The 13,702-nt window shown below is 38.6% G+C and overlaps 1 protein-coding gene across 2 annotated transcripts in view; it reads right to left on the minus strand.

Moving 5' to 3' along the window:
• Window positions 1–13,702, minus strand: part of pik3r1 (phosphoinositide-3-kinase, regulatory subunit 1 (alpha)) — a 27,387-nt gene that overhangs the window by 7,564 nt on the left and 6,121 nt on the right. For both annotated transcript variants that reach the window (XM_017440971.3, XM_037979335.1), the window contains exons 3-7: window positions 2,538–2,630; window positions 2,309–2,383; window positions 1,949–2,080; window positions 1,099–1,300; window positions 650–732 (exon numbers count right to left, since the gene is read on the minus strand). In XM_017440971.3, coding sequence (XP_017296460.1) covers window positions 650–732; window positions 1,099–1,300; window positions 1,949–2,080; window positions 2,309–2,383; window positions 2,538–2,630 — 585 coding nt within the window. The remainder of the gene's footprint in view (window positions 1–649; window positions 733–1,098; window positions 1,301–1,948; window positions 2,081–2,308; window positions 2,384–2,537; window positions 2,631–13,702) is intronic.

Below are 13,702 nucleotides of genomic sequence, written 5' to 3' on the forward strand. Positions count from 1 at the left end.
GGGGGGGGGGGGGGGTGGGGGGGGTCAGAATATAACTCCTACGAACAGGTTTAATCATCTTACCTCAAAGTGCCAAAAGCAAATTCATCAAAAATTGTATTTACAATGCTAAGTTACTGAATGTTTTTCCCTCATTTATAAGCTAAGAATCAACACAGTCATGTTAAAATGCCTAAAGTTTGCAGTCAGTACTTTCCAACAGGAACCTTGGTTAGAAATGCAGTTTTATTCTGTTAAAAAAAGAACAACATTTATTTCTGCTTTTAAATCTTACAGCTTTCTATCCCAATCATGATTAGGAGTCGTACAAAAGTTCATCTGGTGCACCTTAAAACGGTTTTAACTTGCTTTACAACCAAAATATTAGCAGCTTTCCTGGTAGAGTACCCTGCGGCACCGAGACTTGCAACTGCAGCAGTTGCAAGTCTCAACACCTCTCCTCATGCTATTAATAACTAAATGCTTGGTTTCTGTTGTGCACCATTTTGGTCTCTGCAGAACTTAACATTCATGTTCTGCACCCAATAATAAATAATGCAAAAATCCCGTCATGTTTTCTTCTAAAGGCAGCAATGCAAACTAAAGCTGTGATGCTTCTGATAGCGTCATAAAGGACGGATTTAAAAAAAAACAAGAAGAACTTAACTACCTGGAGCAGCTTGACTTTCACTCCATTCGCTGGTCACCAGAACCTCAATGATCTTGATAAAAGCATCCAGACTGGGTTCACAGCTAAAGCGGGTGGGGAAAAGGAGAGAGAAACAAAGGAAAGTTAAAACTTTTACAGCCCAGGTGATGGTCACTGCTGTTCTGATTTCAATCTGATAGTAATTCAGGCTTAGCTATTTTAATTGCACTGCACAGCTGGTGAGAAGAAAAGCTCTAACCTATATTTGTGTAAACCTAAAACCCATGAGTGCCTGACAGCCTGCACTTCGAGTGCTCGACTGAATGTGCATGACTGAGCGCCTGTGTGTGTGTGTGTCAGAATTGCATGACTGAGCCTGCACACTCATCTGTCTGCAGCCTGAGAGTATGTATCTTTGACAAAGTTGCACGTGTAGCTGAGATGCGTGAGCCCACTAATCAAACACTCACCTGGTAGGCTGCTGTCTGAAAAACACAGGGCTGAAGATCTCGCCCAGAGATCTGGCACTGAGCAGATTCTTGGACCCGTTCTGGCACACTTTAGCAAAATGCCTCAGCAGACACTGGAGAGTCAACCAGTATTGAGGTGGCAGGCTCTGGGAGCTGGCGATGCGACGCAGCAGCTGGGCACATTCCTCAGCGTTCACCACCTCTGTTGAAAAAGACAAAAGCAGCCAGAAGGTCAGTTGGATGTGATGAGAAAAATTGATGGTGCAGTAAAGGTCTTCCTCATATGAAGAAGAGCATAAAATGAAAGTTGTCTCTTCAGACGATAAAGAGATGGAAAAAGGCGTCATGTGCAGTTAGTTCTTAAAACCACAGAGAGACTGTGTGGTGAACAATGAGCGTAAGGTACACTAGCAGGTGATTGGCTGTTCAGAGATGAGAGAGATAAATCTTCAGGCTTGTTTTAGTTCCTATTAGCCACAGATATCCTGTTTCTGGCCTTGTGACAGCAACAAAATGCACAGCTACAGAACAGAGAACTGTGATTTGGTTTTCTTCCATTGCTAGAGGCAGCAAAAAACTACAGACAAAGAAAACTTTTTTTTTAAAACAAAATGAGTTAAAGTTTCAAAATGAGCTAAATGCACACTTTGCATGATTTTAAAATGTACTTAGTGCTTGAAAAAAAATAATAAAAATGTTCAGATGGAGAAGCAAAGGTTTGGTGAGCTCTTGTGGTTTTCTGTTTGTCTAAAGTGACGTTCAACATGACGAAGGTTACATTACATCAGCACTTCTGTTGTAAGCCAGCTGCATAAATAAATTAGCACTGAATCCATTTGATGAATCCCACCTTTAGCTGTGTGGATCATCTGAGCATGGACTACATTGGGCACGATGGGCTGGGGCAGATCCTGCAGGTACCTTCGCAGACCATCACACAGGACTGGAAGTTCCAGTTGGTCCAGGTCTGCTGCGGGAGGATCTGAAGTGCAACACAGTGCAAGTTACATGTCTACATACATGCTTGTGTATGACAAAACCGCAGCACTTTTTGGTGTTTTTTGTTTCTAACATCATGAATGTGCAAACAGAACTCTTTGTTTCCCTCTATCTGAGACTTCCTCTCGTACTAGTCTAACTCACTGGAAATTTACAGAGTTCACACAAGCTGATTAGAACGTGTGTGTGTGTGTGTGGGGGGGCTTCTTACCACAGTCATAATACTGTCTGACTTCAAGTCCACCTCCAGCAGTAAATGTTCGATACAAAGTGGGGTTCTCCAGACCTACAAATAATCACACTAAAGGTCACCTAAAACAGTTTAGTGAAACTGCTCATAATGGCATTAAATTTGGATGCAAAGGATCAGTGTTGAGATAATGAACAAGTGTAGTAGCTCATTACAGTGGGCAAGCTGAGGTTTCAGTGTGTAAGCTCACCTTTCCTCTCAACAGCTTCCAGCAGTTTAGACAGCAAAGGTGGAGCGGTCTCTGGAAGGGAAAACTGCTCTGTCAGGTCCAGCAAACAGAAACCTGGTGGAGAACACAGCAGTCAGTCAGTCGAGATCATCGCTAAAGGACGCCTGAGGCTTCCCTCTAATTATTACTGATTAGGCTGATACCTAATTTTGTGAACCTTCACACGACAATTATGATGCATATTACCATAAGTTGCCTGCAGAAGGTGTGAAACTGCTGAAAATCTTATAATACTGTGATACTTCATAAATGCATATATACACAACTAGGAGTGTCATGAGATAATGCAGTGACAAAAAGTTCCCCAATCTGAGAAAAAAACAAAGCAAAAAACAAGCAAAGGACTCTGATACAACTTAGATATTTTCTAAAAAAGTAGCCCAAAAGATTTTCACTCAGCAATAATGGAAACATTAGGTGCCAAAAGTGTTTGTTTTTTTTTTTTCGTAAATTATTATTTAAAAATAACCCCCCAAAAAATCAAATTTCATTGCCCAATTGTTTCAAATTAAAGTATGTTTTATACAAGTATTTACTCGTAAAATAATTGTTAAAAATAACATTTTGGGCTTCTTTAGTAAGCACCAATTTACCCCCACCCCTTCCAGTGAGAGCAATGCATATTTTCTGTAAACCTATTCGGACTATTTTTGCACATAGTATAAACATATTTAAAAGCACAAAAACCTAAAAACAAATCTTGTCTGAATGATTACTTCAGACCAAATGGTAACCTAAGACAATTTGTTGTTTCATCCCTCTGGCTAAACAAAACAGCTGCTTTCAGAGTACATTTCTCCTTGAGGTAGCAGTGAGTTTTTTTTGTAGATAATTTTGGTTGTGTGTACAGCCCTTTTTACACGCACATTGTTCAAGGCGCCTGAGCTTTAGATAGCACAATGTTTTTATATTTTTGTTGTAGCTTATATGAATGAACGACTGACTGAATGATGGTGTGACAACAAAGTCAAAGTTACATTTGAGAAAAATAAAAAGGTGTCTTTCTTCAATTCAAAGAACATAAATCAAAAAATAAAAATACTCTCCTGGTTAAAATCTAACCCATTTTGATGACTGAATGTAACTTCAATCATCAAAGGCAACTATTTATCAGTCTTTGCAGGTTCAGATGAAGTGTTTGACTAACAAACCACTCAAACCTTCATAAGGCAGCAGGTATAAAACCAAAGAACTGCTTTTAAAAGTAAAATAAAAGTGATAATTAAAAAAAAAATTAAAAAGATGATTCAACAACAGGAGTTTGATGGATGAGGGAACTAAGTAAATATCCAGTGACATGAGGTTAGATAGTCCTGGGGGTGTGGATGAAGGGGTCCTGTTTTTTTTGCTGTCAGGACTCGGCAGCCAGGTGTAGACATGAAAGCATCAAGGAACTGGCAGTAATTTTATTTGGATTTGTATAGGCATATTTTGAAAAAGGCGTGTTTCTGAAAGGCTCAACTGTTCCAATACCAGGACTGCAGATCTGTGAATGAAACCCATCCCAGAACCATGTTTTTCTTTCTGTCTACATTAAAAATAAGGACATTTTTATCTCTCATTACATGTTTATAAGTCTATAGATGGACTCTTACTTGAAAGGGTCTATGAAGTTAAATTTCTATGAGTTATCTTAAAGTCAACTCAGGGTTTCCCTTAGTGTATTATAAGCCTGGCGACCCGGCCCCCAGGCTAAGCTCCGCTTGTTTATTATAAATACGTCTTTTTTTATACAAGTTTGTTTCCACCCGCACCCCCAAAACCACTACCTTCATCTACCTCACCGCGCGTGTCTACGCGCGCCAACAGTGACGTAATTGAGGCGTCTTGTTGCGTGGTCGTACGCCTCCTAGTAAATTGGCGCGGACGACGCGCTCAGGTCTGTGCCATGTTCGCAGAGCCCTATGGGACTCTAATGAGCCCCGAGGCCGAGCCACCTTCAGCTACCGCTGGACTTAGTACGTCGCTGGAGCCACAGCAATAAACAAGTGGGTTTAACCAAAAATGGTTAGTTGAGCTGAAATTCAGCTGGTGGCTTTACAAGACCGAATATGGTAAGCATGTTTTGTGCTTAGTGAAAGTAAAATCCTTGTTTAACAGTAAAATTATGCTATTCAATTCAGCATTAGATGTTTTGTGTAGTGATCCAACATGCAGCCTGTGCCACAAAAAGCACAGTACAGTATCTCTCTGTTTATCAGAGTTCTCTGTTGTTATTCATTGGCCTTGATGTGAGATGTGTGTTGGTACCTTCTTTGTACTTTTTCATTTATGTTAATTTATTTGTAAATGTGACTTAAATTAGGATTCAAATTAGGTGCAATCAATTAGTATTTATTTTAACTGTATTGTTGTTTAAAAAAGTATTTCCAAAGTGCCTTTTTGTAAAACTGTAGTTGTGTAAATATTTGGCACAAATATCTTACAATATCACATAATAAATAGCCATATTTTTAATTTTCCTGTCAACTTTAATTTTTTTTTTTTTTTTTTTAACTAAATCACTGGGGGAAACCCTGCCACTGGAATTTATTATAACTAAATTACATAACAAAAATAAAGTTTGTTCTAGTTTGTTCAGTTTTTCTTTTTTTTTTTTTTTTAAATAAAGCTAAGAATGGGTTAGAATGTATTATTCACTAATTGATCCATATTTGGAGTAACACATACAGTATGTGAAAAATACTAAACCTTTGTATTAAAAAAGAAGAATTTTACATAAAGTGAATATTACAGAACATACCAACAGATTGTTTATGAAGTGAATATTGAAATATAAAGATTTAGTTAACTTACTAACTTCGTTAGCTTAGTTAAGTACAAAGCTAGGAAGAAATTGTTTTCAAATAATTTACAGAGAATTTTACAGTATCTATATCCAACAATGGTGACAATCGGACGAAATTTGATTTTAAATTTTATTTAAATTTCATTTATATGAACTACACTAAGGCAGATGTCTATCTCAGTACATGGCGTAAAAGTATGGGATTATCTGGAGGATGACATAAAAAATGTTTAACTGTTAATTTAAGAAACTTCATTTAAAAAATTGAGATGTATGACCTCATGAAATAATAATATTTAAGATTGATGATATTGTTTGCAGTTGATTTTGTATTGGGTTTTGTTTGTGGTTGAATGTTTATGTAGGCATGGTCCTTTGTAAATTGTTGAATTATTTGGAAATGGCAGGTTATAAAGGATATTTTTCCTTCATCCAGCTAGCTTTGTTAATTTTTTTTGCTTGTAGATTATTGGTCATTTCTAAAATTGGATGCATGAAATAAATAAATTAAATGAGCAAATGCAGCTTTCACTTCTGTCTGCACAGAAATTATTATCATAAAGCTGCCCACTTCAACCAAAGAGGGTGAATAATAACCCTGCGTGTGAAGAAACTGGATTACCAAAGACTTTCTAACCACAGAATACACAAAACTCCATGTTGGACAAGTGGTCATCTGGAAGGCATTAGTGGAGATGAAAACCTTTTTTTTTTTTTCTTTTTTTTGGGGGGATTCTCAGAAGTAACAAACTTTGAAATGGAGCAAAGTTTCCCTAAATAAAGATCGAGACATGTAGTGCTGCCATTACACACCTTGGAAGTGTACGCTTTCTCTCAGACAAGATACATAACACGACTCTTTCTACACCCACCATCCTTTCTGAGAAACTGAAATCACAATCAGAAGTTAAATGTAACCCAACCTGGCTACTTCTCCACTGATCCAGTCTATAAAAATAATTTAACAACCTGGAAAAGGCTGGTTTCATTTGGGACGAATCAACATTTATTTTAGTAATTTTAGCGTTCAAAAACTGATTTACATGTGTAAAAGAGCAACATATTCCGTACACAGGTATAACAGAATCTGATTACATATCTTCAACAGCTAGGTGATAACTCCTAAAACACGACAGGTCTTCAAAGTGATCCCAAGTCCTGGTTTTATTGGCTCCTTCGTGGTTGGCAGATGAGTGACACAGGGATCACTGAAGATAGAGTTGCTTCTTGGTACTGTCAACGATGTGACAGTTTTGGCGCCAATGGAATTGTATCATGTATCAGACAAAATATGGCAGAAATGCTTCGAGCTATCGGTGATGATTTCTGAGATGCCTTGGCATGAGATCAAATGATCAACATGCTCCTGCTGGCCACAGCTTGTTGCCAAGGAAACACAGAGGTAATAAAAGATGATTCTGGGGTGTGATGATAATTCTGGCAAAACGTGGATGGCAATTAGTACAGATAATATTGGGGTAGCATTTATTGTTCACAGATATACAGCCAATTTAACAATTGGTGTATTTGAAGCAGTTCATTCAGGAGAATGACAAACAGAAATTTAATCTTTGTAAAGGTATTAACCATCAAAAACATCAGACATTGTTTTATATTTTACTGTTAAAGCTAAAGCTCTGTTCCTATGCGGTCTTCTATTTTAAAGGGGCTAAAAAGCAGCACATCATAAAACTAACTTTTAATGAAATTGGTTTCTGTGGTAACTTGGAAGAGAATAGAGAGGCAACAGGGGCCTCTTGAACATGCCTCTGCAAGTCTGCATGTTTGGCAGGCCTCATGATATGCCAAAGGCCTCAGTCAGTCAGTAATCAGTCAGACAACCGCAGGTCAAGGAAGTCTTTGCAGCTGCCACTGGTAGCGCTGTGGTGTGGGGTACAATCTCACTGGCTCAAATGGTATGTCTGAGTCGAACAAAATGTAGACTGCAGGAAGGACAGTGCCTGGGTACTATGAACTCACTAAAGATAGCACACACTTCAGATAAATTTAGAGCGCCTGCTCAAGTAACCGGCATTTTCAAGTTGCACTATTTCTACTAGTTTGGAAAAGGTCTAGCTGAGACACGCCAGTAGAAATCAGACACACATGAGAACACACTGAAGAGTGCAAAACATGTATGGACAAAAATGTGTGCAGAAACTGTTCAGAGTCAATTTCAAAAATGGATCTGCACTTACCTGCAACACAGTTCATATCTTTGTCATGATAGGATTTACAAAAACATGCTTTTTAACATAAAGGTTTGCATGGGTAGCACTAAGAATGCGTTTTTACGCAGCTGATCTTTAGGTCTTTGAAGGATGCGGCTCTGAGATGCAGTGAGGAAAAAAGGCAGACAATGTCTCCTCCTGCTGGCTGGGAGATGCAGAACAAAAATGAGGCAACAGCCAATGAGGAGACTGTTGCTATTGCCTGACAATTAACCCTATAGGGGAGACTGTCAGTGGGTGAGAACATCTACACATATAGTCACACTTATTTGAGGTACAATTAACTTTAAAAAGCCTTTCTTAAAGAATCAAAATAATTTAGAGTAAACAAAAACAAATGATTTAAATCACTTTCAACTTGAAATAATTTTTGACAAAGTGTAGATTCTGATGAAAATTTGATAAAGTCAAAAATTTCCCAGCAGTGATAATATGGCATTATTTAATCTAATCACAGAGTTTTTGTACAAGTTCACAAATCTGGTTTATAAGTGAACATTTGTACAGCATGCTTTAAAGGAGATATAATGCAAGTTTACAGTTGTAGAGGCAGATCATGTCTTTTTTTAAATGGTTAAGAGTTTTAACAGAAACATGAGTACTAAACTGAAAGAGTTTACTTAACTGAACACTTCATGCACAATAACAGGAAGGAGAATGTTCATTCTTTAAAAATGAGCACCACAATGAGCCAGTAGTGGAAATAACATTTTCTTTATTTTCTTTATTTTCTTGGGTTGAAAATAACAAAAATTATTAAAATGCTATAATTTATGCCAAAACCCTCCAGTATGAGACATTTCACAGGATTGGTTTGTCCCTTATATGAGCCCTCTTGCAATGAATTGTATATTTGAAATATATTCTCTGCTCTCTCTGACATATTTTGTATTTGTAATCTCATCTTTGTCTCGTTCAAATCCATCAGTCTGTCCTGTATTTCTTGCTCTCTTTCCTAATCCCACTAGCAGACATGCACCGACTCCAGGAAAGAAGATTTGCCAATTCAGACTTCAGTCTATGCGAACAGTCAGATAATGAAATAGTTCTACACTGTTGTACAAATACAACTCTGTGTAGGTCTGACTGACTGGATTTACTCACAGATGTATCTTTGGTGGAGGGAAAAAAGAAATCTAATTTCTGTGCTGGTTGTATAAAATGCTGAAATACATTATGTCATAGTTCACTTTAGAAAGTGGCAGCACTTAAAATATAAGGATCCTTGTTTCATTATTCTCTGAAGCAAACACGGGACCAAGAAAACAATAAATATCTTAAATCGTTATTTAAAAAGGAGAAACTTTGTATATACTATTTTGCTTTTTCTGAATAATACAGTTATGTTTTATATATAAATGAAATAATATTTTTTTTTTATATTCCATCTTGAGTCTTAAAAAACAAAAATTCTATAAATATGTAAACTCGGGGGGCGCACTGATTCCAATACCAGTATCTGGTATTGATACGATGTGTACTCAAAGTGTTCCATTACCACTTTACAGCAGCAAGACGTTAAGCTCTCAGCTGAGCGGTCAAGTGGTAAAGACGGAGCAGTGTCAACAACATGGAAGTATTTTTTTTTTCTTTTAGTTAGATGTCCTGATCAACACTCCTTACCGATTGGTAGCAACAATGCACTTAGTGCTGGGCGATATAACGATACATATCGTGGGGACGATAGAAAAGTGTCTATCGTGATATATTTTCTTCTATCGTCTCTATAGTTTCTGTCGTTTCTATCATAATTGTATCAATGATTCATATAAATATTTCATAACGTAGGCTTCGACGAATGTATTAGTGTTGTCACTTTGCATACATTCAGTTTATATAAGTGATAAATAAGAACAAAAAAAAAACTATTTTGCGAAGAACCTCCGTTTTGCGACATGACGCTGCTTTACGTGTGGGTTTGCGACATGCTTTACGGCAGCGGCTTTCTGTGCAGCCCGGTGTTTTCACCATATTCTGTGACCTACCGTATATTGTGTCGGCATTTAAGTCATAAGTGCTGAAAGATGGAGACGCACAAAGTATCAAACTCGGGGTCGCAACAAGTAGAGACAGCTAGCAGGCAGCCCAAGATAAAAAAAGACTTTTACCAAAACAAGGGGGACGTCTGTGATTTGGTTCAAGAAGTCCGACACGGAGCAGAAAAAGGTAATATGCTAACTCTGCTAATGCTAATTCTGCTATTAGACTGTTTTCTCATCTGATGCCAACACAACAAACCTCTTCTATTACTTAAAGAAGAAACACGAAAAAGAATATTTAACAATCCAAAAAGTGCAAGGTCAAACAAGTTGTAAAAGAAAGTTGTGAAAAGTAAAACTATAGCCGGCCGAAGATAATAGAGTGTTGTCATTTGATACTGTTACGTCGTAACAGGACATATATATTGCTGCACTAAAATGCTGCAGATCTCTTTTGTGAAAGTTCAGTTAAATGTCACTTTGAAATAAAGCTTGAAAAAAGTAAGAAATAAGATTATTTTTTCATATTTTTCAGAGAATAACTGACAACGTACGTAATTGGGGTATATCGTGATATATATCGTTATTGTGATATAAAATTATCCATATCGTGATATAGGATTTTTTCCATATCGCCCAGCACTAAATGCACTATAAAGTTATTTACCAAGTGCCAAAAACACTACCAGAGGAGGAAGAAGAAGCCATGTGGAGGGCTTTCAAAGTGAGCAATAGAGACAAAAGTAGAGTAGATTGCAAATTATGCTGACCAAAGTTGTCAAGAGGAAGGACAAAATCTAGCACTTTCAACACAAGCAATTTCATAAAACATCAAAATAAACCAACACAGATGCCAAGTTTGAACAGTTTGCTAATCACAGAAGGAAATGGCTGCAGTTTGTCATTGAGCCAAACAGTATCCTGGGAATACATGGATCTGAGCACAAGCTTGCCGACAGCCTCACAGCTTACCAATAAGCAATTCTGGGAAAGCGTTAACACAAAAAGTCAGCCCCCTCCAAATTTCAAACACATATTCAAAGTCATTGAAAGAAAGGTGATGGTATTTATTAGTATTCGCATCAGTACTTGGTACCAACAAGGACGGAAATGTAGCCAGTTTGTAGTAAATATAGCATTTGTGCATCCCAAGTAGAATTTAACTCTAGCAGCATAAACCGTAAGAGCATCAGTAAAACTGCAATCACTGGGGCACTATTCAGCGTGCAACTATTTAATATCTGGTTGCATTCTGCACCATGTTTTTGTATTCAGCACTTGGCACAATACTGATTCATCACAAAACTACAAATCAGTCTATCATGCAGTCTGTGTGCATCCCTGTACTAGAGAAGGGCCAGCACATTCCTGGGCTTGGCTGCCTTTAGTCAGAGGAACACTACATCAGATCACACCACAAACATCTGCTGGGCTCACTCTGCTACTGACGGGATGGATGTCCTGATTTGTGACTACCCTTTCTGGAAGAAAAAAAAACAATTTGAAACCATTGCCAAAGTTACGACATGCATTATTTAAGGGAAAATTTAAGTCTTAGCAGGGGAAAATTGACAGTACAAACAGAAAGAGTGTTCAATAGAGCAGATGTCAGACTGAGTGTTAAAGAGGCCCAGAAAAGAAGGGCTGCATTATCTCAATCTCCAGCTATGTGGAGTACTTTCTCTGCAACTGTCCCCTCTGTACAGACCACTCTGTTCCTTCAGTTTTAGTATCTATATTTCATGCACAAAAAAGAAGCACATTTCAATGCTCTGTTTCTGATGCACAAATATACACCACTTCCTTTTCTGGTGCAAACAACCAAATCTATCATTAAGTGGTAAAAAATAGTCATTTTTAAACAACAAAAAAAGCTCTGAAACATGTAAATATTCAAATATTTTTTAAGAAGTCTATTTCAATGTCTTGTTTTAATTTGCAATGTACTGTAACGTTAAAGCGAGCTGAAAAAAATCTGATAAAGCTCAAAGAGGAGAGAGAGATTGATGGCATCAAATAGTTTTTTAAACAAGACTGAGCATGCGAGCAGCAAGCAGTTATTCACACTCCAACAAACTGACTTCTAAAAAAGAGGAGCAATGTACAAAAATATCGAACAATTACAAATACTGTAAAAATCTGAGTAAATTTAATGTTTACTTTTTAATTGGTGAGTCACAAACATAACCACAAAATGTGCTTAAAAGAAGAAAAGTAAAAAAGTCTAAATTCAAAAATATTCAGCGTTTTGTACGGACTGAGTCGGCACTTCGTGTTCCTTCCGCTTGGCGGGCTGAAGCACTTGTACATAGTCTCAACTCAGAGGCCCAGCTAAGGAGCAACACTTTAATGTTTCTTTAAAAAAAAAAAGGCTGAGAGCTGGAATGAGGCAGAATAGTTTCCCAGCCCTGCCCTCCTCTTTTTCTTTCTCTGCCTCTCCACATCTGCTGCACTCATGTAACCCACCCTCCCCCCTGGCTCAGAGAGTAGAGGCCCCTTTCCAAGCCTCAATTCTCCACCTTCTTCACCCTCCCAGAGCTCACTGTAGGAACTATCAAAACATTAAAAAAACAGGAGGAGGAAGAAAAAAAAGCTTTGGTGTAGGAGGAAGGGAGCTAGATCCCTTGGTGGTGGGCAATAAATCACAAACACTCTGGAAGCAACAAGACCCTCTTCAAAGCCCCCTTGAGCATGGACAGCCCCGGTTCCTCCCGAAGCCCTCCATATACCCTTATCCCCTGCTTCAGCCCCCTCTGCCAAGCCCCGAGCCCTCCTCCAGCTCTGATCCCTGTGCACACTATCCCTTACAGCAACCTCAGCCACCACCACCCCACCTCCACCCCCATACCCCCTCTTATCCCTTCCCGTCTCCCACAGCCCAGGACACATAGACTTTTCTTCTCTCTGCTCTAAATTCACACTCGCTCCAGGCCCAACGCTGCTGCCACTCACCCAAGACGCAGCCATTGAACACATGCCCCCTTCACACAGATCCCTGCTCACCCTGCAAACCGCAGCAAGGAATTTCACAATCGGACCACAAAGAGCAGAAACTGGAAACCTGGCAGCTACAGCTGCTCTTTATGTGCTCAGAGAGCTCTCAGTGCACATTCAGGCGAGCCGCAGCCTCTTCAAAAAGATGCAAGTTTTAATTAGACTTCATAGTTGTGGCCTGAGCCGTGACTGAGTGCAATTTCCAAGGATCCAAAATGAGAAAAACAACAACCCCCCCCCCAAAAAAAAAAAAACACTTAACTTGCCACCATGTGACAGTTATTTCAGCTGAACTTTAGCACAGAAATATTAAAATCACTCCAAATTAAAACATTGCTAATCATGTAATTATTTAAAAACTGATTGTGTGTAGGGCCACAAATATGAATTATTGATCCAAAGGAATCAGATAAAAGTAAAAATTATATTAGTAACTGAATTATTGATTTAGTTATTGTAAAAGTAACTGAACCAGTAACATTGCAGGGTTTCCCCCAGAAAAGAGGCTAAGCCCAGTGGTAGGTGGCCGTTCGCCGGCTGACTGTGATTTAGTAAAAAAAAAAAAAGATTAACGTTGACAGGAAAGTTGAAAATATGGCTATTAATTATGTGATACTGTAAGATATTTGTGCAAAATATTTACATAACTACAGTTTTACAAAAAGGCACTTATGAAACACTTTTTTTAAACAAAAATACAGTTAAAATTAAAGCTGCAAGCAGCATTGGCGGCCCTCGCAGCTCAGCGCTGCTCTGGCCTTGCGACCGCGGGAGCTCTGGCGACCGCCCTCTACACTCTCGCGCACTTCCCGCGCATTTCCCGTGCACTTCCCGCGCCCTCCACTAGGTGTTGCTCTTGGCAAACGTCCGAAATCGCCTTCAGTCTGGATCGTTATGACTACTGTGGCATGTTGTGAAGTTTCGCCTTCCTACGTCGAACGGTTCCAGAGTTAGAGCACGTGTGCTGGTGCGACCTTGAACTTTGACTTTGTGACTTTGAACTCCAAAGGGCTAATCCTTGACCCATGGAGAGTCTATCTGTAAAGTTAGACCATCCTAACTTATCTGGTTTTAGAGTAAATGTCTTCAATTGCATGTGACCTTGACATTTGACCTTTGACCTTGAAAATCTTA

Source organism: Kryptolebias marmoratus, linkage group LG14 (genome assembly GCF_001649575.2).
Source record: "Kryptolebias marmoratus isolate JLee-2015 linkage group LG14, ASM164957v2, whole genome shotgun sequence".
Taxonomy (NCBI): Eukaryota; Metazoa; Chordata; class Actinopteri; order Cyprinodontiformes; family Rivulidae; genus Kryptolebias; species Kryptolebias marmoratus.